General features: G+C 43.1%; 1 protein-coding gene across 3 annotated transcripts in view; it reads left to right on the forward strand.

Moving 5' to 3' along the window:
• Positions 1 to 27,259, forward strand: part of Greb1l (GREB1 like retinoic acid receptor coactivator) — a 259,135-nt gene that overhangs the window by 205,754 nt on the left and 26,122 nt on the right. For all 3 annotated transcript variants that reach the window (XM_052741511.1, XM_052741513.1, XM_052741512.1), the window contains 6 exons: positions 5,268 to 5,448; positions 6,617 to 6,809; positions 11,731 to 11,861; positions 14,861 to 15,200; positions 24,448 to 24,563; positions 25,372 to 25,616. In XM_052741511.1, coding sequence (XP_052597471.1) covers positions 5,268 to 5,448; positions 6,617 to 6,809; positions 11,731 to 11,861; positions 14,861 to 15,200; positions 24,448 to 24,563; positions 25,372 to 25,616 — 1,206 coding nt within the window. The remainder of the gene's footprint in view (positions 1 to 5,267; positions 5,449 to 6,616; positions 6,810 to 11,730; positions 11,862 to 14,860; positions 15,201 to 24,447; positions 24,564 to 25,371; positions 25,617 to 27,259) is intronic.

Here is a 27,259-nt window from a genome sequence, read left to right on the forward strand (position 1 = left end):
AGGGCCTTGTGTTTGCTAGGCAAGCACTCTACCACTGAGCTAAATCCCCAACCCCCAGATTTCCATCTCCTTAAGAATTAGTTTCTGTTTTGTTTTGTTGTTTTGCATACTATAACTTTGCCGAAATCTGTCTGATCCACAGAGAAGATGAATGGATAAAACTGAAAGTTTTTTGTTTGGGTTTGTTGTTGTTGTGTGTTTGTTTGATATCTCTTTGATGGGAAAGGCATAAAATTAGGTATTTAAAAAAGAAAATTATTGCTTCAAAAAATTCAAGAGTAAGGCTGTATGTCAGAATATACTATTTTCTCTAAATAGTAAACAAGGCATTGGGACAGTCCCAGCTCATCTTCACTGATACCTGGACATCTGAGATGTCCCTGATTAGTGACATCTCTAAGGTATTGGCCATTTATGCTGGTCATCATTTGTGGTCTGTGATGCCTGGAAACATGTTCTTGGCTTTATTTCCCTTCCAGCCCCATACACAGTAGAGAACTTGCCCAAGGGAGAGGATTTTTCTTCTTCCACAAAGAGGACCCTGAGTTAATGTCCAAGTTTTCCTTCAACACATCTAGATTCTGCATTCTCCAGTAATGAAGAGAGGACACAGATCCCTCAAATGTGGCCTCTTGGTACCCTTGGAAGTCCAAGAAGACTCCTCACTCAAGATGTTTAGAGCCTGTAGTCGGAAGTTTTCTTATGTCCTGCCCAGTCCTGCAGCTGCTCAGGCCCAAATAAACACACACAGGCTTATATTATTTTTAAACTATGGCCATGGCAGGCTTCTCATTATCTGGCTCTTATATCTTAAATTAACCCATTTCTATAAATCTATACTTTGCCATGTGACTTGTGGGTTACCAGTATCTTTACATCTTGCTTCTCCTGGTGGCGCCTAGCAGCATCTCCTCTGCTCTGTCTTTCTCCTCTCCCTCTCTCTCTCTCTCTCTCTCTCTCTCTTTCTAGTTAGAATGTCTCACCTAACCTTATTCTGCCTCACCACTGGCCAAACAGCTTTATTTATCAACCAATCAGAGCAACACATATTCACAGCATACAGAAAGACATTCCCATCAAGAGTTGTTCATTTCTTCAGGGATGCAATGATTAGGGTACCACCTGATGCCAGCTCCCAGAGAGCCAGATTAATATCATCTAGAAAAGACAGTTGCTTGTAGCTACTTCCCCTCTAGAACTCTGTGGGTGGCAACTTGTCTCAGAAGAAGAATACTGATACTTATTAAGTTCCCATTTATACCAAAAACAAGATGTATTATTTGGGTAGCTCTAACATAGAGTCTTGGTTCCTCTATTTGTGTCCCAGGTGGATCCTGCTCTCTACTTTTTATTAGACTGGTAAACTGTGACAGACTTGGCCACAATTACTTTTGGAAAATAATTTTTATTTAACCCAGTAGAACTATTGTTTATGACAAATTAAGACAGAATGAACAAAGATGGCTTTTCTCAGAGCAGCCAATTGTGGGCACTTATGGCCATTTCCAGATTCTAAGTGTCTGTGTTTATTTTTGGAAAACAAAACATGAAGGCTAAACCAGGAACTAATGAAAATGTTCATCTTTATGGGATAAAAGAGCTAGGTACAAAAGGGTTATACTCTTGACTTTTGATGCTTAAAGCAATTTACATGTTTAGCACTTATTCATTGCACAAAATAACAGGTTTCATCAGATTTTCATATACATGTATGTGGCATGTTCTCAAATTGTGTCTGCACTCACTGCTGTGCTTTGCTCTGCCACAACCAGTCTGCTTCCTCACCCAAGATGCCCTCCCTCCACTTGCATGTCTCATTTTTATGGTTTACATATTTAAAAAATAATTAAAATGATGAAAGTGAAAAAAATTGAATATAAACATGTAAACACACCAGACTACATATAATACTGATAATACAATCATACAGCAAAAAGAATTATTTCAAACAATTTTTTTATCAGGGTTTCACTAGCCCCCAAGATTGTGTTATATTTCCCATCCTTTGTCCTGAGACTAACATTTTCCCCCAAAAGCTTTGATTCTTTTATTGAAAAGGTACCTAAAGCCCAGATCTGGCCATTGGCACACTCGTTGCTATGGTGGTGCCATTTCAGGTACACTTGGCAGACAGATCTAGGACGTATAAGTGTGTATGTTAATCCATACATGTGCACACACCTCTTCACTTCTCTGTATACATTCAAATAATGAGTTCATACTGAGACCTCCAGTTCTAAAACAAACCCAAATTCATCTTGGCCTTTCCCCTTTCCCTACATGTGACTTCTTTTTCTCACAGGAAGAAACGGCTTCTCATCTAGCACACATTCACTTGGACTCTTTAATTGACTATGTAATCACAGGCTCACATCCTGTAAGAAACTACTTTGCTGACTAAAGTTGTTGTGTGTATTCCTTTTGTCTTTAAACTTTCCAGCCAAATTCTAGTTTGTTTCACTTAGTCCTTCTCTCTGTCTCCACTGTTGTATGTAACGTTCCTTGTGATGAGTTTATTTGTCACCATTTTTAGTCCACTGGGGTTGGGTTTCTAAAAGCCAATGCCATGCATGGTGATGTGTTCATAGAAGCTCGTGTCTCTCCTGGTCTCCATATTCCCACCTACTTTCCGTCCATCGATCTGTAGTTACATAACCATCTTTTTAGTTTGGTTTAATTCAGGGCTTTCCTGGCTTCCTGTGTTTGTTAGTTTGTGGGTTTTGTAGAAATGAGAAACATGTTACTGTTTTTTCCCTCCTTTCTTACTGTTTTATGGTGTGTTGTGTGTGTGTGTGTGTGTGACTGTGTGTGTGTCTGTGTGTCTGTGTGTGTGTCTGTGTGTGTCTGTGTGTGTGTCTGTGTGTGTCTGTGTGTGTGTCTGTGTGTCTGTGTGTGTGTCTGTGTGTGTCTGTGTGTGTGTGTCTGTGTGTGTCTGTGTGTGTCTGTGTGTGTGTCTGTGTGTGAGTGTGTGTGTGTCTGTGTGTGTCTGTGTGTGTGTGACTGTGTATGTGTATATGTGTGTCTGTGTGTGTCTATGTGTGTCTGTGTGTGTGTCTGTGTGTGTGACTGTGTATGTGTGTCTGTGTGTGTGTGTGTCTGTGTGTGTCTATGTGTGTCTGTGTGTGTGTCTGTGTGTGTGACTGTGTATGTGTGTCTGTGTGTGTGTGTGTCTGTGTGTGTCTATGTGTGTCTGTGTGTGTGTCTGTGTGTGTGACTGTGTATGTGTGTCTGTGTGTCTGTGTGTCTGTGTCTGTGTGTGTGTGGTTCCATTTATTGAGGATTTAACTTTATTCCTGGTGTTGAACATCTGATCTTTTCTTAACGGGATGTTGTAGCTGCCGCTGCTTCTTTGCCAAGGACTTGTTTTCAGCTGACTCAACTCTTCCCCACTTTCCAGGCAATAATAAAAGCTCCTGGAGATCCCCTCTGATTTACTGGCTTCCTCTACCCCAAGCTGCCTGCCTCCCATCCTGACATGCCTTGTCTCACTGCTCTCTGTGCGCTCAGACGTGGCATAGCCCCAGTGATCACCTCACAGGGTTGATGACCAACAAATAGTTACTGAATGACGAGTGACTGTCACAGGCCTTCCGCTTCCACCTGCTGCTTAACGACCTTTGGAGACACTCACAAGAGAACCTGACTGTTTTCAGGTGGAAACTGAAAACAACCTCTTAAGTAAAGGGTCCTAGTAAAAACTAGGGCTCTAGAGAGATGGCTCAGCAGTTAAGAGCACTGGCTGCTCTTGCAAGACCCAGGATTCAATTCCCAGCACCCACATAGTGGCTCAAAAATGTCTGTAACTCCAGTTCCAGGGGAGCCAGTGCCCTCTTATGGCCTCCATGGGCACTGCACACACATGCTTATAGCCACATATAGGTACACACATATATACAAATAAAAATCAAATTTAAAAAAATCACCTATTTTAGGACATATACCCTTAATCCCAGCACTCAGAAGCAGAGGCAGGCAGACCTCTGTGAGTTTCAGGTCAGCCAAAGTTACATAAGGAGACCCTGTCTCAAGAAACATTTCTTAAATTAAAATTAGTTTCATGTTTTCCTTTTCTGGTATGATGAACTTTTCATACAATAAGACATTTTTCACTTTTTCCTCTTATTTCACTTCAGGTTATTGTTATAGTTTGTAGATATGTTAACTGTATGTTAGTATCAGTTTTTTTAATTAAATCAATATAATTCATGAAAGTCTCTTTATTTCTAAGGAAGAGGGTACATTATGTCCCAGTGACAGCTTCATGTACCCAGAACTACTTTAGATGTTTATGTGTCAAATTTTGTTATAGGCAGGGCCTCTGGTGCCATACTGGCATCACACAGTCTAACATCTTGGGAATGCAGTAATCATGGGTAGCCCCATTTGTTTTTATTAATTTTAAAATAAACTAACATTCATTGAGGGCTTCCCATGCTCTGTGTATGTGTATCCCTATATGAAAATGTTTATAATAGAGGCTGGCAATGTAATTTGGTAGAAGAGTGCTTGCCTGGCATTTGTAAAGCCCTGGATTTGTATTTCCCTTTTCTATGCTAAATTTGGGGAAATAAGGTTTATATGTTATATTAATTTATTCAAGAACTGCAAACCAAAGCTTACTTTCCCCCCTGGTGGTCTATGGTAGACATCAGCATTAGCACTTTACCTACAAAAAGGACAATGAAATGGGTCTCAAACATTCAACAGCTTTTCTCTAGGGATCTACATTCCCTGGGTCTTTCTGTAAGATGGATGTGGTACCTCAGCCTCTAATCCTTCACGTCTAATCCTGGGAGGCCAGTGTAGGCTCATGAAACCCTGTCTCAAAACACAAAAACAGCAGAAATGTATTCCTTTATATAAGGAAAAGAGACATGGAAGGGGATGTTCTAAAGAAAAGGAAACCTGGTATTTCCTTCTCAAAACGCCTTTAATCCCAGCACTCAGGAGGCAGAGGCAGGTGGATCTCTGTGAGTTCGAGGCCAGCCTGGGCTACAGAGTGAGATCCAGGACAGCCAGGGCTACACAGAGAAACCCTGTCTCGAAAAAACAAAAAACAAAAACAAACAAACAAAAAAACTGATATAGAATATGAAAAGAAAAAAAGAGTTGCTCTCGAAGCCTAAACCTCTGTGTGGTTAGTGTTCAGTATTGGTCAACACCTAGCTTGTGTGTGTGTGTGTGTGTGTGTGTGTGTGTGTGTGTGTGTGTGTGTGTGTTGTGCATAAAACTGTGTAAAAAAAAGAAACTTGTTTTTTTCTTGGCAGGTGTCCTTGTAGATCTGGGTCTAGAGGAAAATGGGATGGCTCATCAAAGAGCAGAGAAATATGTTGTTCGCCTGGACAATGACATTCAAAGCAAGTTTGAAGTTTTTATGAGAAGGGTGAAACAGAATCCGTACACACTGTTTGTGCTAGTTCATGACAACTCCCATGTGGAGCTAACGAGGTGATTGCTTCAGTGTGGGCAGATCCAGTATTTCTTCCCCAGCAGTAACTGTTACCTAAAGAAATCCTTAAAGACATGATGTGACGGCCCAGAGACCCTCACATTTGGTGTCTTCCCGTTGGTAACTTCCTCCTACTCATTCCTTGCCCATCAACTCTTCTGTCCAATTTGTGTTGATTTTCAATTTTTTTTACTATTGATTTTCTTTATGTATGTCCATTTATGTAGCACTCATTCACACTTAGAAGTCAGAGGACACTTGTGGGAATCACTTCTCTTTTTTTTTTTTTTTTTTAAGATTTATTTATTTATTATGTATACAGTATTCTGCCTGCATGTAGGCTTGCAGGCCAGAAGAGGGCACCAGATCTCATTACGGATGGTTGTGAGCCACCATGTGGTTGCTGGGAATTAAACTCAGGACCTCTGGAAGAACAGCCAGTGCTCTTAACCTCTGAGCCATCTCTCCAGCCCCGGGAATCAGTTCTCTTTCACTACGTGATTCCTGGGATTAAACGTGCGCACTCCCACACAATGACACAAGAAAACAAAAAGAAACATAGAATGAAACGTTGTTGTGAGTTTGCATGATATCCTGGCATACCCAAACTGAACAGGACTGAGGAAATTCTGTAGGTGTAACTCTCTGGATTTTGGGGCTGGGAAGGCCTCCCAGCCCTCCTCTCAGCCCTCAACCTTCATCCCAGGCTAGAGGCCAAGGAGGGAAGGATGCCAACGTGGATGAGGGTCATTGCAGGACTGGAAGCTTTCACAGTGAAACAATCCAACTCAACACAGAGAGCTACTGTGGGCAGTGTGACTGAGTTCACACTCAGAATAGCTTAGGAACAAACTGAAAAGCCAGGAGTGGGGGAGTCCCCAAAGTCTGTCTAGAAGGGGTAAGGAAGAATATACATTTTTTTTTATCTTTCAAATCATATTTGTTTTGTGAGGCAAGATCTCATTATATAGCCCAGGGTGGCCTTGAACTATCAATCTTCATGCTTTCTGATTACAGGTGTGTACTACCACACCCAACTCTCAACTCACATTCTGATTGTATCTGCTCCTCTCAAATAAGTATGGTGTCATTTCCAAGCTCTTACCCGCTCCTGTATCCAGCCAGCTGGGTAAGGAAGCTCTAACAGGACCTTTGCTATTTCTACAGTGTGGTTTCGGGCTCTCTGTCACATGGTGAGCCAACTCATGGCTTGGCTGATCGAGTCATCAACTGCAGGGAAGTTCTAGAAGCTTTCAACCTCCTCGTGCTCCAAGTGAGCTCCTTCCCGTACACACTGCAGACCCAACAGTCTCGAATCAGCGCCAGCAATGAGATCCACTGGATACAACTGGACACAATGGTGAGTCTTCCATGCCTAGCCATTCGCAGCTCCCCAGGAGGCAGAACGTGGGACTAAACATGGCCATTGCTGGGTAAAAATACAGCACAAATATGTCAAGACATCTAATTAACATACATAATGCTTTCTTTTTCATATGATTAGAATTTTTTGAAATGGGATCTTGCTATTTTGCCGTCTCGCTCCGACCTCCTAGCCTCATTCTTTTGTGTGCTGGGACTATGAAAACTATATCTTCATGTGCTGATTGCAGTTAGATAGGCAGGTGAATAGTGTGCTACAGAAAGTTCATTGGGTGGCTAGTCTTTAGGTATGTATGTATGTTGTAGATACAAAATTAGTCATACTATATAGATTTTAGTATCCAGATGTGGTAACTAATCCCTCTAATCCCAGTACTTGGGATTTTGAGGGAGGAGGTCTGCAAGTTCAAGGCCAGCCTGGGTTATATACAGAGTGATGCCCTATTTCCAAACTAAGAAGTAATAGTACACCAGAGCATCATAGTACCCTGAATTACCTGTGTGGATTTAAATGATTAATTTCAAAGTACTGGGGTGGTAAAGCCCATTGGTAAAGCCCTTGCCTAGCAAGTGTGAGGCACCTGATTCAATCTTCATATTGAAGAAGGAAAAATAAGACTGATTTTATGCTGAGACCTGAATATTTTATTGTTTTCTTGAGTAGACTAATAGTCTGACTGACCTGTGTCTCTGATAATTACCCTCCCCTTCCAACAACTGGATTTCCCATTTCAGTGGGTTCTTAGGCTTCAGGTTGACGCTATAGCAACAGTGCTGGTCCCTTCAGTAGTACTGACTGTTGGGAGTAATCTCAACATTGTGCATATCAGATGGTCCTTTAGGATTTGGGCTCTAGTCCCTAATAGCTGAGAAATATTTTCTACAGCCTATAAGCTGTATGGTAAATATATTATCAAAGAAATGTTTCATAAAAAATAATCAGCCTTAGTCAGTGTATTGTGGATCCCTTGTGTAAAGATATTGAATGCTTTGGGTACTTAAAAACAAGTGTGTTTAAGTCAGAGACTCCAGATATACATGACTATCTACTTGTGAGCCCTGCGCATTTCTCCCTGCTGTGAAGCTGGAATGTCGGTTTGCTGGACCTTGAGCCTTCAGCAGTTCCCTCAATGGGACACCTCTGGCACCGTGTTCACACAGCACAGAGACTATTCCAGGTTGTGGCTCTGCTGGGATCTTTTTGGCGACAACTACGCCCATTCACTGACTTGTCAAATTAGGATGTGCTAGCATGCTCTCCCTTCAAAGCACAGGCTGAGCCTGTGGGCTTTTTGGACACAGAGTAGGATTGCCAGTGGAACAGATATACAGAAAAATTGTCTTTTGAAACTAGTGATATCATGTGATCCTGGTGACTGCAGTCTCATTGGTGTGCAGCTGTGTGGAGGGGTGGAAGTCAGTGCACGTGTGTGCTTATTCCAGCGTGTCTCACAGGAAGCAACATGGAATCCACACAGCTGTCTGCCGGCTAAGGGACAGACAGTGCATGTCCACAGTTCTGCCGTGAAAACAGATGGAAGGCTGCTGTTTGCAGCAATGTGGATGGGACTAGAGAGCATTGTAGCAATAGAAATCATCAGGCACAGAAAACAAAAATGCATGTTCTCACTTTCATCTGGAAGCTAAAAAGGGAGTCTCAAAGAGCTAGAAAGTAGAATGGTAGTTACCAGGGCCTAAAAAGATGGATGCTGGAAAGGCTAGAGAGAGGGTGGTTAAGAGATACAGGGTGCAGAGATGAGAGGAAGAACTTTCCCTGTTCTCTATGCAATAAGAGAACCATGAAGGAAAATAATTAATTGAATATTTCAAAACACCTAAGAAAATATTGAATGTTCTCAACACAAAGAAATACAGGTGACAACTGGCCCAGCCACTCTCATTTTATCATTTACATTATATACACGTATTGAAATGTCGCCTGAATGCCACAAATGTGCACAATTACTGTATGTCAGTTAAAGATAAAAGTATTTTTAAACTTATTGTTTTAACGCTAACAAATGAGTTCTCCTATTGTATGTGTGTCCCTTCACCGTCTTGTTTGACCACAGTGAACTCGTGACTTGCTTGGCCAGGCTTTTGCCGAAGGAATTGGCCCACGATAGGGAGAAAGGCTCGTTTCTCCTGATACGAAATGGGCTTAACGGATTTTCCATGAATCTTCCCTGTGTTTATGGTGAACACTTTAAGTATAAGAGTCGTATTGGGTCATATTTTTAAAAGGAGTAGTTAGTGGTGTCTACTAATGAACTTACAAATTAAAGTTGTGATTCTGGGGTTTATTAAAAAATAACTGGGGGAGGGGGAGTTGTTATACTCTTTTACAAATAGATGTTTAAAAAATGAGACTCTGGAGATGGTTTAGAGGCAGACGCACCTGCTTCACAGTCTGACAACCTAAGTGTGACCCCTGGCCCACAGAGGAGGGAACTGCCCCATGTAGTTGTTTTTCGCCTCCACGTGCACACCATGGCGTGTGCACATGAACAGCACACTATGCACACAATACGCAGAACAATAATAAAGTTTTTCATATGAGTTTTAAAAGATTATCCCTATAATCAGACATGATAATTATAGATATAATATAATATAATAATAGACATGTCACACATGTCTTTGTCCCAGCTACTTGGAGAGCTGAGGCTGGAGGATTACTTGAGTCCAGTTCCACCTTAAAAAAATAATATATTTTTTGTTTTGTTTTTGTTTTTGTTTTTTGTTTGTTGAGACAGGGATTCTCTGTGTATCTCTGACTATCCTGGATCTCACTCTGTAGACCAGGCTGGTATTGAACTCACAGAGATCTGCCTGCCTCTGCCTCCTGAGTGCTGGGATTAAAGGTGTGTGCCCCCAGTGCCTGGCAAAAAAAAAGTAATACTTTTTAAATAAATCATCCCTAAGGAGCTGAGGTCAACAGAGAGAAAGAAAAATGTTGTGTTGATCTGTACCCTATCACGCTGAGTCCACCTAGCAACATGTAGGAGAAAAGTTCATACAGCTCACTTCCTTCTGCTGTTAGGATGGGTATCCAGTGGGGGAGAAACTGAAATGTAACAGAGTACTTCAGTTCAAAAACCATTGTCAGCCCTTGTAGACCTGTGCCCGCCTTTCACAGGACACCCAGAGCACGTTTAGGAATTGAGCTCAGGTTACTTTGTGGAAGTGCCTTTGCCTGCTGAACCACCTCATCAGCCCTGTCTTTCCCCAAACCAGCACCAGGGCTGAGGAGGAAAGTCTTCTGCATGACTGTGTGCCGCAGTCCAGATGAAGCTGGAAGGAGAAATGGGTGGGGTTTTTTCCCCAAAGTGACCAGTGCAACACACAAGTCCACCAAAAAAGAAAAGAATGTATCTTTTACAACTCTCAAATAAGACCCCATGCTGCAAGCAGGGTTATCTTCTTTGAGGGAAGGTGCTAAAAGTTAAAAACTTCCTAATAATAGCGTCTTATATTGTTAAAGATCTTTATAATTTCTATGTATGTGTATATGTATGTGTGTTCATGTTAGTATGTACACATACATGTAGGTGCACACAAAGGCCAGAAGAGGGCATCAGAGACCCTGGAGCTTCAGTTACAGGCAGTTGTAAGGTACCATATTGGCATTAAAAACTGAAATGGGTCCTCTGCAAGAGCAACGAGTGTTCTTAACCATTGAGCCATCTCACTAGCTACCCCTATATTTATTTTATAGACTCTACAAATCACAGGATTGTATAACATGGGTTATTCGATGGCTCTGGGGCTGGGGATCTAATTAAGTTGGTAGATGGCTTGCTTAGCATGCACGAAGCTCTGGATTTGGAACCCGTCACTGCCTCAAGCCAGGCATTGTGACACACACCTGCCGTGCCAGCACTTGTGAGATGGAGGCAGGAGGATCAGAAGTTCAAGATCATCTTCAGCTACATATCAAGTTCAAGGCCAGCCTGGGCTACATGAGATACTGTCTCAAAAAGAAAAGAAAAGTTTAGTATTGTAGCCACTTCTAACAAGTTATGCATAAATTTCTGGCATTCATTTCCAGTGTTACTAACTTTATCCCTGGTCCATTCTTATTTCTACTATCCTCATCTTCTTCCTCTAGTTTATTTTTGTTTTAGTATCAGCCTTTTTTTTTCTTTATAAAATAAACTAGAGAATGCTTAAAGAAAAAATTTCAATTCATAATAAAAAAGCATGAAAATAAAACGTGCAGGTATCAATAAAAATGACTATAAAAACTGAAGAAAAAGGAAATAAAAGTATAAGCAAACAAATAAAACCAAATCTATGAAGTCACAAAACTTACTTAATATTCTGGGCCTTCTTAGATGAAAGACAGAAGCATGTTGCACATCCCAGTATCCTTGAGGGCATGCTTGTGTCATATCCCAGAATAGTTACTCATTTGCATAGTGATGACTGAGTCAGCGGAGGGGGAAGGATCCCTGCTGTGTTCTGTCTAGTGAGACAGGATGTTCATATCGCATTGTAATTTTATATTCCATTTGAAAACTAATTTTTATTTGTAAAAGGAGTTGTCATAATTAAATAGCACCAAAAACTTGAGTGTTTGCAACATACGAGTTTTTCAGTGTCTCCCCAAACTCGATCAGAAAAGAGAGCTGCTTCTAGCAGGAAAAGAGGGCACTGGCCTGTGACTCTGAGCAAAAAGAAAACAAACCCGACATGGTTCCCATTGGCTTGAAGGAAACGCGTCAACATGCCAAGTTCCATGGAAATGCAAAGTTGGTGTCAAGTTCCACAACAAGGTTTTCTTTCACCTCCACCCATATCTCATCACACACACACACACACACACACACACACACACACACACACACACACACACACACCCTGTCTTCACTGGGGTTTGCTCTGTTTTCAATCAGGAGGATGTAGGCTGTGAGAAGCTCTACTTTGGCTTGAATGAGTACAGCAAGTCTCTGCAGTGGGGGATCACCAGCCCACTGCTGAGATGCGATGAGACCTTCGAGAAGATGGTGAGCACGCTCTTGGAGAGGTAAGGAAAGACGGCTGCCCCTTGCTTTAGCTTATGTCAAGCACAGTCAAATGCCTGTCTGGCCGTGTCACAGTGATTCATGGAAAGGCCAAATATAAAGGTCTTTTTATATGACCATCCAAGGAGAACAAATGCAAAGTGGCCCAAGTGGGAGACCCAGTACCACGTTCACAATTGTCTCCTCGCCAGCTTCATTGCAGAGGAGGCTGTGTGTTGAAGGCGCTCCTCTGAGCCCTGGCCAGTCTCTGACATTATACCCCTGGCTTTGTCCGTTTGTCAGCCACTGTGGATAAGGATCCCTAGACAGCTCCCTTGGAGCGAAACTCTTCTTTGAAAACTGTGGCTATGCACTGAAGCATTTGAGCTTGTTCTATCCTTGGGACCCACCCTCTGTCCTGACCTTCACGGACGAGGGTCATAACTCTCCTGTTTTAGGGATAATGCTCCCTGCCTTGGTAGCCTTCCTTTTATTCCTCAGCTCCAGGTCAAACTCTGAAAGACTATGTTTTTGTTTTTCTCAGAGCCTGATTCATAGACTCCCTTCCTGCCCTCTGCCCAGTACTCTGTGTGACCATCCCAGATTGGTTGGGGGAGGGGGGTAAATTAGACCTGCTGGTAGCTCTAGTTTCTTAACACTGAACTGGATTGGGCACAAACATCTCTTTAACAGTTTGTCCTATCATTTGGAAAATGTTTTAAGAGATAAATAAAAACAAAGACAAGTGGATTTGCCCGGCCTGGCACGATCCAGCTGTGTCAGGGAAGGGCGCAGGCGCAGAGTGGGAGCCAGTACTGCCACAGCTGTTAACTTCGGCAGTCATGACCAACCCTGGGCCATTAACCTGCGTGTGATCCTGGATTTCCACAGCCTTCCATCAGACACCTTTTTATTTTCCTACCCAGTCCTTTCCCTGGCTTAGAATGTGTCTCTCAACCCAGTACCACAAGAGTGCACAGCTTGTATTTTAAAAGATAGTTCCAGCAACTTCAGTTATAGATTTTGTAATACAAAACCACTACTATAGTTTAGTACAAATGGATTGGGGAAACATCACCATTAAGTCATAATTTTGTCAAAGTATTAAGTGTAAATGTCTGTATTTTGAAGTTACTATTTGTTCTAAATTTTTTTAAACATGGGCCAGCAAAATAACCCCAAGCTTTCAGTGTAGCTTATGTGAGGTTTCTTCCCCTCCAGCATCCTGCCCAAGCTAGTAAGAGCTATACTTTTTGAACAGCGGAAGCCCTATTCCAGGACTGGCCCATCTCAGTCTCCTGTGTCTTTTCCCAGCCTACTAAAACCCTGCAGTACAAGAAGACAGACAGCGGAGACTCTGTCCTGTCTCCAGTCAGCCCCATGATCTAGAACAAGTAGCTAGACTCTCTCAGTCCTCACACTCACGCTCCTGGGAAAGGTGGAGTGGTTGAAATATGGCCACCTTTGGTACATTCCCCCTAAAACGCTTCAAAGCCATGGTATTCACTTAAATACCCTGGCTGGTATTCGACCCTAGGCTTCTCTAGGCAAGCTTGTGAATATTTGTTAAATTTTAAAAAGAACTATCAAGTAGAGCAACGGTGAAATTCCCTATTAGCCTACCCTGCTGCTGGACTACTCACAAGCTGCCAATGAGTGGCCAGGAAGAAAGGGACCAGACTCCTCGGCAGTGCCGGGCTCTGGGCACCCCAGCCAGCCCCTGCACAGCCCAGACTTGCCAGTGCCTACTTTCTCATGCATCTAGTGGGGCTTCCGCCCTTTTGTCCTCAAATCTCCCTTCCAGAGGAAGAGCACCAAAACGACCAGTTTATCTTCTACCTACACCCAAAGGGCCAACCCGACTAGACTCGCTCGCCAGGGAGGCTAGGCTCACATTTCCTCGGCTTCCTTAGTTGAACAGTCTCTGATGATAAAAGGCCCACCACTAAAAAAAAAAAAAAAAAAAAAAAAAAAAAAAAAAAAAAAAAAAAAAAAAAAAAAAAAAAAAAAGGCCCACCACTAGGGGGTGCCCTTTCTCCAGCTAACTCCAATTGACGTCCGTCCCCGTCCCCCCTCCATCTCCCCACCCACCCCCCACCCCCCACCCCCCACCCCCGCACCAACTCATTTTTGGGGGGAAGATATATTTCTGCTACCCATAAAGCTGACCTCAAATTAGCAATAATTCATGTGTTGGTATATTTTTTGCTAATTGTTTTGTTGTTTTTGTTGTTGTAACAGCATCCGATTATGTAGCCCAGATTGGGCTTAAATTTTTTTATCTTCCTGCCTCTGGCTCACATGTGTTGGGTTTATAGGCATGCTCCACAACTCCAGCTACATTTATCCTTTTTAATGTCTGATACACCAAGAATAATGACAGCGATGTCTATTTCCTTACATCTGAGAAGTGAGCTGGCAATCAATGCCTCCAGAAAAGAGGTTAAGATCTGGGGATTGGGACTCATTCACAGTTAACTTGCACCGACCAGTGTCTCAGGTTTTTTGGTTTTTTGTTTGTTTGTTTGGTTGTTTTTTGTTTGTTTGTTTGGTTGGTTGGTTGGTTTTTTTGTTTGTTTGTTTTTTTTTTCCGAGACAGGGTTTCTCTGTGTAGCTTTGGCCTTGAACTCACAGAGATCATCTGCCTCTGCCTCCCGAGTGCTGGGATTAAAGGCGTGGGCCACCACCGCCTGGCTTGTGTCTCAGTATTTAATGAGCATCCCAATTGCCGGTCAGAGAGGGGGCTGTTGAGCTGCAGGGCATGTGTGCTTTGGCAGTTTTAACTTACCGGTTCGGGTGCTGGTCCACTTTGAGAAGGTAGGGCCTCTAGGCCAGTCCCCAAGCTCTAATTTACTCCATCTATCCCAACAGGTTACACCTGCTTTGGAGGTGCAACCACTTCTAGTAATGTGGGATGCACAGTTATTCCCTCCCTGTAATGTTCCAGCTGCATTTTACTGCACGTGCCTTGCTGTTCCTGCTGGCCCTCTGCCGTGCGCTAGCTGCCTGTGTTCTGTCGTAGGTACCCCAGGCTGCATAGCATGGTCGTACGCTGCTATCTTCTCATCCAGCAGTACTCAGAGGCCCTGATGGCTCTCACCACCATGGCATCACTCCGAGATCACAGCACACCAGAAACGCTCAGCATTATGGATGACCTTCTCAGCTGCCCAGGAAAAAACAAAAGTGGGAGGGGACACATGCTCGTCATCAGAGTGCCCTCCGTGCAGTTAGCAATGCTGGCCAAGGAGCGGCTGCAGGAGGTGCGAGACAAGCTGGGTCTGCAGTACCGCTTTGAGATCATCCTGGGGAACCCGGCCTCTGAACTCCACGTTGCTACGCACTTTGTGGCACGATTAAAGGTTAGCAAAGGGCAGGCGTACGGTCTTTTTTCTGTTTCCAGGACAGATGGACCACCCAGAGAACTGAGTTGAATAAGTTTTCGCACGTGTGAGTCTGACCTCCCTGACCAGGCTAAGGCTAAACTAAAGGATGCACTTGCTTTTCTTCATTGAACCAGTTTCTAATGATCCTGTCAAATCCCTCTTCCTAATGTACGCGCAGTTGTTCTCCATGCCCTTCAAGTGCAAGTGCAAAAAATGACCTAATTGCCCCCATGTTTCTCGACCTTGCTTGACATGCATCTGGCCCACTGCCTGCTGTGTTCTCAGGGAAAGGTAAGCGGTTCTCTCTACCTCTCAACTCACTTAATTCTCTTCTGTGCATCTAGCCTATATGTCTGCTGGTGGCCGGTGGGTAACGTATTCCCGTTCATCTTCTCACTCATCCAGAACAACGTCCAGCTCCCTTGCATGTGGATTTCCCAGCTTGCTACTTTGTATTCTCTTTGACCCTTGGTGCCAGGCTTTGGCTGGATCGGCTGCCAGTGTCCTTCAGAGGAAGATTGTGCATGATCCTGCCCCTTGCTGCTCCTGTAGCCAGGGACTGCCTGCCTGTCCTCAGACCTCCTGTCCCTATGCCTGGCCCAGGCTTCTGGAGGACTTTATTACCTTCCTTGTCTTGACCATTAGAAAGCATTTAATCAAATGCCCACATTTGTATTGATGTGGGGCTAAGCTAGCTACTGTATGTCTGAGTCAGACTGACATGATGTCCCCTACTATACATTAAATCCCAAGCTAAACTGGGTTATGAATGACCTAGTTTGGCACACACTTGCTGAAAAGAAAGCACGTGGTCTTGAAGGATTTGAACCGCATGATTTCCTCAAGCTCTAACTTGGAGATTTTAATTTGCTATTTGTAAATAACTTTGCAAATGTTAGCTTTCCTGTTGTATTATCTAACCTACATGGAATATCCCAAGATACTTGATAAGCAACTAGAACAAATAAAATTATCCCCAAACAGAAACTCATATTCAGTAGCAATTATAACATCTCTGTTTCAGATGTAGATGTATGTTCACAACTTCTGGGAAAGACTGGATTTTCAGAAATCAGACCTACAGCTTTTCACTAGGGAAGTTTCTCCCAGTGTGTAGGAGGAACTGAAGCATATGTGCCTAGCATGAGGATGGCTCTTGGTGTTGCTTCAATGCAACTGCCATTTGTCATTGGTGGTCATTCTTTGGGAGGGTCAGGGGGAGAGAATGAAGCCCGAGTGGTGTTCTTTCTATTCTAGCTAGTTGAGAAATGTAGGCTCTGTGCCCCCACTGTCACGGAAGGTCGTGAGGAGTAGTCAGGTGGCCTTCACACCTGGACTTCCTTGTGGGTAGATGTGTGTCATTAAGATTTGAGTGATGGAGAAAAATAAAGTTATGGTCAAAGGCCACCTTACAGGAAATCCCTAGGGTGAATCATCATGCCCCTGAAGCCATCCTCATGGTGCTGCTACTGAGATGCAGGGCTTGAGGCAGCCTGAAAAGACTGAAGAACTAGAACAAATAGATATGCAGCAGCACTCTGGGGAGTTACACACCTGTAGCTGAGCCACATTAGGAGCACAGGGTGTCCCTTGGGTTGGTCCTGATTCTCCTTATCTAGCTCCTGTCACAGTCTTGGCTTTCTTGCTTAGAAGGTCAGTATATATCAGTGGGTTGTAAAAATCTGCCCCCTGGGCCACTGTTTAAAATATACAATGAAGCTGTTCATCACTCTGAGCATCAGGGTCACTGGCTGTGCTTAGGGAAAGGGGACATTGGCTATGCATGCATCCTAGGTTAGGACCACTGTTCTGAGAGTGTGCCATATGTGAGGGCTTCCTACGTGATTATTTCCCAAGGCAGTGAGTATCTCCTTCATTGATCTGAGTAGCTGCTAGACAGATGCATAAGGGAGTCCCAGATTCTCAGAACCCCTGTATCCTCAGTCTCTCCTTTCTGTACCACTGGTGTGAGCGTGAAAATATGAATTCCTGTGAAGTGCTCACATCTAAGCAAGACTACCTCTCGCCAGCTGGCTCCTGGCTCCTAACATCCTTTACCATTCTCAGAAGGCAGCGGTGCCTTTTATCTTCAGTCTTGGGTAAAATGCAACACTGCTCCCATTATATGACCTCATTTTTATATGTATTCCTCTTTATCTTATTATGCATTGTGGTTAGTTGGCAAGAGATGGCAAGCATTAAAATTTTAACCATGGACAGATTAACATTTTAACCTTAAATAAATCAATCAGTTTGCCCAACAAGCATGTGAAGCTTCTATATAATTGCCTTGGTAGTGAGCCTAGTATTGAGCTGAAACTAAGTTCTTATCCAGTCTTTTGTGTTGGCTTAAGTGCCTCCAGGAAAAAAAAAAAAACATTCTGAGTCCCCAGAAGATCCATGGAAAAAGTTACTATCATTCATCACAAGTAGTGATATAATAATAATATTATAATAAGTAGTAGATGGGAAAGCATGGCATTGTGGTTTGACTAGTTATTTGTTTGGTCAAGAGTAAAAGTGAGATGTGTTTAGTACTCTTTGGAAAAGCTCCTCAAATGGTGAAACATCTCTTATTCTATGTCAGCCTGCTTCTTGGTGGAATCATGACCTAATGGTGGATTCCAGAATCTAAAATTCTGAAGGGGAATTCTCATTGTCAGGAAAAGCATGAACGCAGCGTGACAGCCACTTAGTATAATGACTCCTGTTCCAGGATTGTTTGCTCTGATGAGGTAACTCATTGTTGCCATGATGTGCTGTGGGGTGGGAAATTGATGTCCTTCTGAAGATGTTTGTTTGGAGGCAAGGTCTCAAGTAGCCAGGCTGGTCTTAAACTCATCATGTAGCTGAGGATGAACTTGAAACTGACTCTCCTGCCTCCACCTCATGAGCACTGCCATTACAGGCGTATGCCATCATGCCGGGGTCCCACAGTGCTGAAGGCCACACCAGGCCTTTATGCATGCTGTGCTACCCACTGACCTGCCTCCCAGCCTGGGAGAAAGTGCTTTTTAAAGATTTTAAAGTGTGTGTGTGTGTGTGTGTGTGTGTGTGTGTGTGTGTGTGTGTGTGTGTGATGTGAATATGGGTGCCCATAGGGGTCAGAAGAGGGATCAGATCCCCTGGAGCTGGAGTTACAGGTGGCTGTGAACTGCCTGACATGGATGCTGGAAACTGAACTCCAGTCCTCTTGCAAGAGCAGGAAGTGCTCTTTAATTGCTAAGCCATTGTTCCAACCCAAGAATGTATTTTTTAAAAAATGTGTCTAGAACATTGATTTTCTTTTATTTAAAAAAGTTCTATGTAAAATATTTGACCAGGTTTTCCCACCCGACTCTCCTCCCAGAACTGTCCCACTCTCTTATCCATCCCACTTTATGTTTTTCCTCTTTCTCTTCCAAAACAAAACCCACAAAAATGAAAAGCTGGAACAGGCAAGCAAAAGACCAACAGGATAAAAAGTCAACAAAAAAAAGGAAGGGTCTGTTTTCTGTCTGCCAGCTACTCTGTGCACGGGGCCTGCCTGGAGTGTGGTTGATATACCAGCTAATGCTCCACAGGAGAAAACTGGTTTCCATTCAGCAGCAAGTACCATCGCAAACAGCTTCTTGGCCTAGAGCTGGACTCCTTGTCCACTTCCCCCACTCAACGCTAGAATTTTGTCTGGCTCTAACATGTGTGTGTGTGTGTGTGTGTGTGTGTGTGTGTGTGTGTGTGTGTGTGTGTGTGTATTTGTGCAGTCTGTGAATCCAGATGTGCATCTGTCGTGTGTGTGTGTGTGTGTGTGTGTGTGTGTGTGTGTGTGTGTGTGCAGTCTGTGAATCCAGATGTGCGTCTGTCCTGTTTCCCTGGAATCAGCACCTCTGCTTCTTACACTCTCTCTGCCTCCTCTTCCACACTGATCCCTGATCCCTGAGGGGAGGGGTTTGGTGAAAACTCCATTTAGGACTGAGTGCTCCGAAGTCTCTCACTTTGGCCATTGTCCACTGTGGGTCTCGGTGTTAATTCCATCTAATTCCAGAAGCTGCTTCTCCAGTGTAGGCTGAGTGAGGCACTGACTGTGAATATAGTAGTATGTCTAGGAGTCACTTTACTGCTGTGTTCCTTCCATAGAATAATAGTGGGAGGATTTCCCCTTGGCCGGTGACCTCGCTAGTCTCAGGCTCATGGCCCTTTTAGCAATGTGGAGTGTGGATTCCATCCCCTGGAATCCAATCAAAAAGTGGCTGTTTACTCAGCTGTTTAAAAAATGAAATTATGGGGGCTAAAGAGATGGCCCAGCATTTGGGAGCACTGGACCAATGCTCCCGGTCTTTCAGCGGACCCGGGTTCAATTCTCAGCACTCACATGGCAGCTCACCCCTGTCTAACTCCAGTCCCAGAGGATCCAGTGACCTCCGTGCACACGTGTGGTAAACAGACATACATGCACGCAAAACACCCATATTCATAAAATTAAAAAAGAAAAATGAGCTATGAAATTTGCAGGTAAATAGATGGAACTAGGAAAAAAACATCTTGAGTGAGGTAGCCCAGCTCCAGTGTTCTCTCTCTTGAACGTGGATGTTATTTGTGAGCTTTCAATGGGTGAGCTATGATCTGAATAACCAGAGATTAGAGACCAAGTAAGAAACTGGAGGGACAAGGAACACTCCAAGGAAGGGGAAATAGAATATAGTGTTATGGAGAGACAACAGGGAAGTAGAATAGGAGGAAAAATAGGGAGGGGGATGGGAGAGAAGGATAACGGAGGAATATGGGAGGGACAGCTAATAAGGCCATTTGAAAAACCACATGGAAACCTACCACTGTAGAGGCTTCCTCATATGCCTTGATTTTCAAAGGCATAAAAAGTCTCTCAAGCTATGAACAGTTGTAGTTGGAAGGTTTCTTCAGTCCCACCAAGCTCCCACAGTCCCATGGCCCACTTATAAAATAATCACTCAGAGGCTTACTATTAATTATAACTGCTTGGCCATTAGCTCAGGCTTATTACTGACCAGCTCTTACACTTAAATTAACCCATAATTCTTATTTATGTTTAGCTACATGGCTTGGTACCTTTTTTCAGTTCTGCCTTGTCATCTTGCTTCCTCTCTGTCTGGCTGGCGATTCCTGACTCTGCCCTTCCTCTTCCCAGAATTCTCCTCATCTGCTTGGCCTGTCTATGCTTCCTGCCTGGCTACTCACCAATCAGCATTTTATTTATCAACCAATCAGAGCAACACATATTCATAGCATACAGAATGACATCCCACAGCAAACAGTTATGGTGTGTGTGTGTGTGTGTGTGTGTGTGTGTGTGTGTGTGTGTGTGTGTACATGGATAGAGAGAACATAAATTGGACAATAAGTAAAAGTATAAGAATGGTTGGGTCCTTTGGGGCTCTAGTTACTTTTTAATATCCCTCATCTTATTCCCTCTCCTTCCTCCCTTCCCTCCCATCCTTTCCACAGGGTCCCACTATGTATCCTAGGCTGACTTTGAACTCAGCTGGGATTACAGGTGTGTACTACAGTGCCAGCTCTCATTAGGAAATTTCTAGCTCTCAATAAAACATTAATTGAACCATTATATTATCTCTTGTCTAATAGATTCCAATGTATTTTGAGCTTAGCAAAGGAAATGTTTTAAAAAATGTGTTACTTAAAAATTATTAATAATTATTTTATAAGAAACAAATATAATTAACAATAATTTTAAATTAAATATGAATTATTAAAAATAGTTATAATAATTACTTAATAAAATATTTTATTTATTTGAGACAGGTTCTCACTATGTAGCCCTGACTGACCTGGAATTCACTATGTAAACCTGTTGTTGGTTATTTTTACTCTGCCTGCCACCCATCTCCCAAATATAGCACACACAGAGGCTTATTCTTAATTATAAATGCACAGCCTTAGCTTGGCTTATTTCTAGCCAGATTTCCTTAATTTAAATTATCCCATCTATCTTTTGCCTCTCAGCTTTTCCCATTCTCTTACTTCCATAAATCTTACTCTTACTCTGTGGCTTGCAGTATAGTTGGGTGGCTGGCCCCTGGAGTCCTCCTCCTTCTCTGGATATTAATTTCCCTTTTCTCCCATATTTCTCTTCCTGTCTCTTCTCTCTGCCTGCCAGCCCCACCTATCCTTTCTCCTACTTTGCTATTGGCCATTCAGCTCTTTATTAGACCATCAAGTGTTTTAGACAGGCACAGTAATACAGCTTCACAGAGTTAAACAAATGCAACATAAAAAAGTAATACACCTTAAAATCATATTCTATCATATTTCCCCCTTTTGTCTAAATAAAAAGAACGGTTTTAACTTTAACATAGTATAACTACATATAATAAAACAGTTATCGAGTAAGAATTTACAATATTCAGTCCATTTACATTCAGCGAATCCAGAGAAAGCACTCCACCATCCAACCATCTTAGTGACTCCATTTGACAAATAAATTTTTTGACTTTTTAAAAGTTAAGGCATTCATAAAGTATATAGGCTGATTTATTTCAACAGTCCCTGTTTCAATTCCAAAAAAAAATCAAAAAATTCAAAATCAACACAGTAACATTTAAGATCCAGACTCCCTGTGTATTTCCCATCATACATGGTTTTTTTCTTATGTATTACTTTTACTCTCTCTTTAAAGACTTTATTGTTATTTTTAATATTCATTTCTTTCTATGACTATACCCTTTTTCTTTTCTTAGCCTACACACATTGTTAAACACACTGTAACCTGTTTAGAGGTTTTTCCATCTAGACCTCTTTTATTGTGTATCTTCAGCCTTTTTTTGACCATAAAAGCAAACCTTTAAACTGCTAACCTACACCTGGATCCTCCATAAAAGGCTCTCTTCTGTCTCTGCCCACATCTCGGGTCATGAAAACCAAGTGTGAAACTTGCTGCTAGTCAGAGATTTGACTGACTAAGAACTACATTCAACCTTCCTAGAGTTCTAGAATGCTGATGCTTGCACTGTGGCAGGCATTTTTACTTAGTTTTTTTTTTTTTCCCTACTTAAGGTACTAGCTGCTTCAAGGGCTTGCTGACCAGCAGAAACTGTCTGGCTGAAATTCTTAAAGGAGCCATATTTTCCTGCCACTTTTTTTTCTAGCTTTCTCAGCTCTACATGGAAATTCTGGCCCATGTTGGAATGCCAAAATATTGTTGTTTGTTTTTTACTCTTTTGGGGGGCCCACCATCCAGCTCCCAAATAAAGTATATACACGGGCTTATTATTACTTATAAATGCATGGCCTTAGCTTGACTTATTTTAGCCAGCTTTCTTTAATTTAAATTATCCTGTCTACCTTTCGCCTCTGGGCTTTTCCTTTTCTCTTACTTCCATAAATCCTACTCTTACTCTGTGGCTTGCTGTGTAGCTGTGTGACTGGCCCCTGGAGTCCTCCTCCTTCTCTGGCTCCTAGACCCTTCTCTTCCTAGATTTCTCCTTCTGTTTATTCTCTCTGCCTGCCATCCCCACCTATCCTTTTTCCTGCCTTGCTATTGGCCGTTCAACTCTTTATTAGACCACCAGGTGTTTTAGATAGGCACAGTAGCACAGCTTTACAGAGTTAAGCAAATGCAAAATGAACCAAAGTAACACACCTTAAAATAATATTCTACAACATAGATTAGACTGGCCTTGAACTCAGAGATCCTCGTGTCTCTGCATCTTGAGTACTGGGATTAAAGGGGAGGGGCCGACACACTGAACAATAGCTTACTTCCTTGTCTTTGTTTGCTAAAGCATTATCAAAAGTGCCAGTAACCCCTGCTGGAAAGCTGACATAAAGCCCTACTTACATGCTATACGTGTAATAAATAATAATCTTTAAAACCTATCTACTTGAGTTGGCCAATTTTCTTTCTGTTATAAACTAGAAAAATCTGGGTGCTGGGGGTGTAACTCAGCTGCTGCAATGCTTGCCCTCACACATGAAGTCCTGTGTGATCCCCAGCACTACAGAAAAATAGGTGTGCTGATGCAAAACTGTAATCCTAGATCTTGCCGGAGAATGGGATGTCCAAGTGTGTCTTCAACTACACATGAAGTTTAAGGATAGCCTGTGGCATACAAACCCCTATCATAGGCAAAAACAAAACAAACTTATACATCCCTTTATTTTTGAACATCTTTCAAAAATGGGTTTTCCTCTTTTGTTGATACGGTCATATTTTCAAGAGTGATGTCTGAGTTGTTAAAGATGTTGCATGTCTATGTATTTGTGGTAATAGATGACAAACTGGTGCTTTGTAGGTACTTTGTGAAATCAGGGACCAATTGCATCACTCTTCAAACATGAGTGGTTGGTTTTCCTTTTGATCCAGCCTGGTCAGGTTTGGTGGGGAATTGAGCCTGAAGTATTGTGCCTAGCAAGTTCTACCTACCACTTAGTCACATTCCCTGGTCCTTTTACCTTTTATTTTGATACATGTCTCACAAAATGCCCACAGTGTGGCCTTGAACTTGGGATCTTCCCCCCCAGCCTCTTGAGTAGCTGGGTTTACAGACCTGCACCCCTAGGACAGTTATTTTTAAAGTCAATAAAGAGAGAAAGAGAAAAATTAACCACCAGAATTGGGACTATCTTCATTATTTGCTTGATTACAATGTTTTGTATGAGTTTTGAGAGCCTTTCTCAAGTCCCTGGCAACTAAAGCCATCCTTTATCATCATCTGAATCCCAGAGTTTGTCCATTATGTGAAAAACTATAGTTCAATGCCAGAGCCAGCAAGTGTGTGGCCTTGACCTGTGTGTTTTACCTCACCGGAAGGATGCTCCAGTGTGTTCCTCTGGCCTGTGGAGCTAATGAGTGAAGTATACCAATATCTTCTTATGCCATTGAGATGGAAACTGAAGTCCACACTGTCGCAGAAGTGCTTTGTGCATGCCTTGAAGGTAGCAAGTGCAGAGGCAGATGTGGTGCATATGCCTGGAGTGCCAGCATTTAGATGGAGGCAGCAAGATAAAGTTCAAAGTCATCCTCGGCTACAAAGGGGGTTTGATGCTAGCCTGGGCTACATGAGACCCTGTCTCAAAGATCAAAACCCTTTTGCAAAAAACAAAAACCACCATTCTAATATACATGGTCTACACACTTAGTGGAGGTGATTAGAAAGCTTGGTGTATTGGAAGCCCATATCTAGAAACAGTTTTTAAAAAGATATAATTTGAATGAGGAGCATTAATTATTTCTTCTGTATGTCTTCTACAGACCTGGAGAGGAAATGATCAGGAAGACTGGATCCCTCGGACATACCAAGATTTGGAAGGTCTGCCCTGCATAGTAATATTAACTGGCAAGGACCCCCTTGGAGAAACTTTTCCCAGGTAGGATATGAATCACTGGTTCCAAGGCATCACAGTTCCCCAACTGAACTGCCAAATTACTGATGAAGCTGCTTCAGTTGTCTGGCGGTAATTGTTTCATGCAGGGACAAAAGAAATAGAGCCTTATTCTTTCTCCCTTTCAGATTTCCAGTTCTGGAATGGGACTGAGACAGAGTTGAAAAGTGGTTTTGCCCCAGAGCAAGGCAGCCAGAGAGGCTGAGAGGGAAGGCAGGAGATGGATGGATGGAAGACAGACAGACAGACAGACAGATAGAGAGATAGATATTCAAATATAGAGAGATATATAGATGATAGATAGGTAAATAGATAGATGATAGATGTCTTTTAGATAAAACACTTTGTTAATCTAGTGTTCTAAACTCCCCTGAGGGTCTAGGGGCCGTAGACTAGAAAGCAACAGCAATAAAAGCACCAGCTGAATGTTTACTGTGTATCAGGCCACACCCCAAATGCTCCCGAGTGCCACGCCTCTTTCTTTGCATCACCCTGATGAGCCAGCCCTGTCTACTGAACCTTTGACTTTGGCTTTTAGAGACGATGGAGCTGGAAGCTGGGGCCTCACACATGCTAGGCAAGGTTTCTCCTGTTGATCTACATCTCTAGCCTCCATCCTCTCTGTTTTATACTTTGGGGACACAGGAGGAGTGCAGCACAGAGAAAGATGGCTAGCTGGGAGCTGACAGAGCTGAGATTTAAAGCAGACTGTCCCATGGGTCACAGGACCTCAGGCATGCGTTAGTGTTCTGTGTTAGAGGGAGATGCCACTAATAGAGTTCCTTCTGTACAGGTCTTTAAAGTACTGCGACCTGCGATTAATTGACTCCAGCTACTTAACTCGCACAGCCTTGGAGCAGGAGGTGGGCCTGGCATGCTGCTATGTCTCAAAAGAGGTCATCCGGGGGCCTGCTGCTGCCCTGGACCTCAGTGGAAAGGAGGCCGAGAGGGCCCCCACCAGTGAGAACGACTCTGAGGAGCTGCTCATCGACTTGGAGCGACCACAGAGCAACAGCAGTGCTGTCACAGGAACCTCAGGTTAGAACTCTCCTTCCAAAGGTAGAGCTGGCCACTGACCCCCAAGGTCTCTAAGCAATGGCAGGGACCTCCTCCACGGGCCTCAGCTGCTGAGAAGGGTGCTTGCAAAGCGGGAAAGCTGAATAGCTACAGCTTTCTCTGGGTGTAACCATGAGCTTAGCGAGAGGCCAAAAAACATAACCAATTTGCCTCATAGCCTGATGCTTCTCCATCTCCTTCCAGTTACTCCAGAGCTTAGATTTGCATAAATACCTTGTTTTCAGTCTAGAGATGGAAGCTATAAGCTTGTAGTAGGTGACTCAGTGCCTGGTGCAAATGTTTATGTGGATGGATGGATGGGAAGATGAATGAAGGGGTAGATGGATGGTTGGATGAAGGATGTATGAATAGATGAATGGATGGCTAATTATCCTAAGTACTGTAAGGATTCAAGAAAATGCTGAAGGGAAACCCCAGACTCAAATAGTATACAAAGAACGTTTATTTACCATTATGCAGGGTCGAACTCCTGTACAAAATGGCGATGACCCTGAGAGGAGCGTGCGGGCTCCTTTGAAGCACAGCTCGGGGATTTCAGGAACAGTTAGGTCATCTCAAACACAACTCATCAAGCAAGCAGCAGTTACACTAGTATACTTTTAATTGGCTGAGGTTCAGTTTTATGAGGTTCCATTTTTGGACATACTTAAGCAGGTTTGGGTAAGTCTGGACATGACTCAGAAGTGGGGGTTGCAGGATTTGTCCTTGAGCTACTGTGGGCTGACCCAGGTCTTGTGTGTGCTCTCCCTGAATGTAAGGGTATTGTTGATTAATGGCACTTTGTTGGGAGAGAGAGCTGCTTTGCACCTCTCAGAGAACTGAAACCTAAATTCGGTTGCAAAAGTGGGAAAGTTTAACCCCTTCAGTACTTGCTGGCAAGTGTTTGTACACTGCAGGCTTTTCAGGGTGACTAGTTGACTACAGGGCTTGGTATAAATTTTCACTTAGTAAACATATAGCAAATGCAGCCCTACTTCCAGACTTTTTTTGATTATGAAAGAAGAAAGCTTAATGCAGAAGATGTATGAAAGTACAAGGAAGAGATTACAGTGAAGCACCCCACCAAAGGTAGCCACGTGCCCCACTCTTTCTCTGAATTAGCATGGAGATCAGGTCAGCACCAGGACGTGCATCACAAGCATACACACACTTGTGCCCAGAGAAGCACCGGTCTCCCTGCTGAGTCTGTCAGCAGTTGTTGGGTGACTCCATGCCTGTGGGCCCTCCCGTCTGTAGTGACCCAGGGCCTGGAGAGACATGAGACCCACCCTTCTCTAGGCTGTGCCCAGCTACTCTGCTCAGCAGGGCAGCTTGTTTACCCATCATCCCCCCTCAGCTCCACCACTCTAGGCTCCTTAATTTTCCTGAAAGCAGTTCAGAAAAGGCCACAGGACAGGACAAGGGAACAAAATGAAGGGGCAGTGTCATATCTAGGATCTTGGGGATATAAGGTCAGGGAGGGAGGGACATGAGGAGATGGGGAAAGACTGTCCCCTTCCCAGGGCTCTTTTTTTTTTTTTTTTTTTTTTTTTTTTTGGTTTTTCGAGACAGGGTTTCTCTGTGTAGCTTTGTGCCTTTCCTGGGACTCACTTGGTAGTCCAGGC

Source organism: Peromyscus californicus, unplaced genomic scaffold (assembly GCF_007827085.1).
Source record: "Peromyscus californicus insignis strain IS unplaced genomic scaffold, ASM782708v3 Scaffold_17__1_contigs__length_78620276, whole genome shotgun sequence".
Classification (NCBI taxonomy): domain Eukaryota; kingdom Metazoa; phylum Chordata; class Mammalia; order Rodentia; family Cricetidae; genus Peromyscus; species Peromyscus californicus.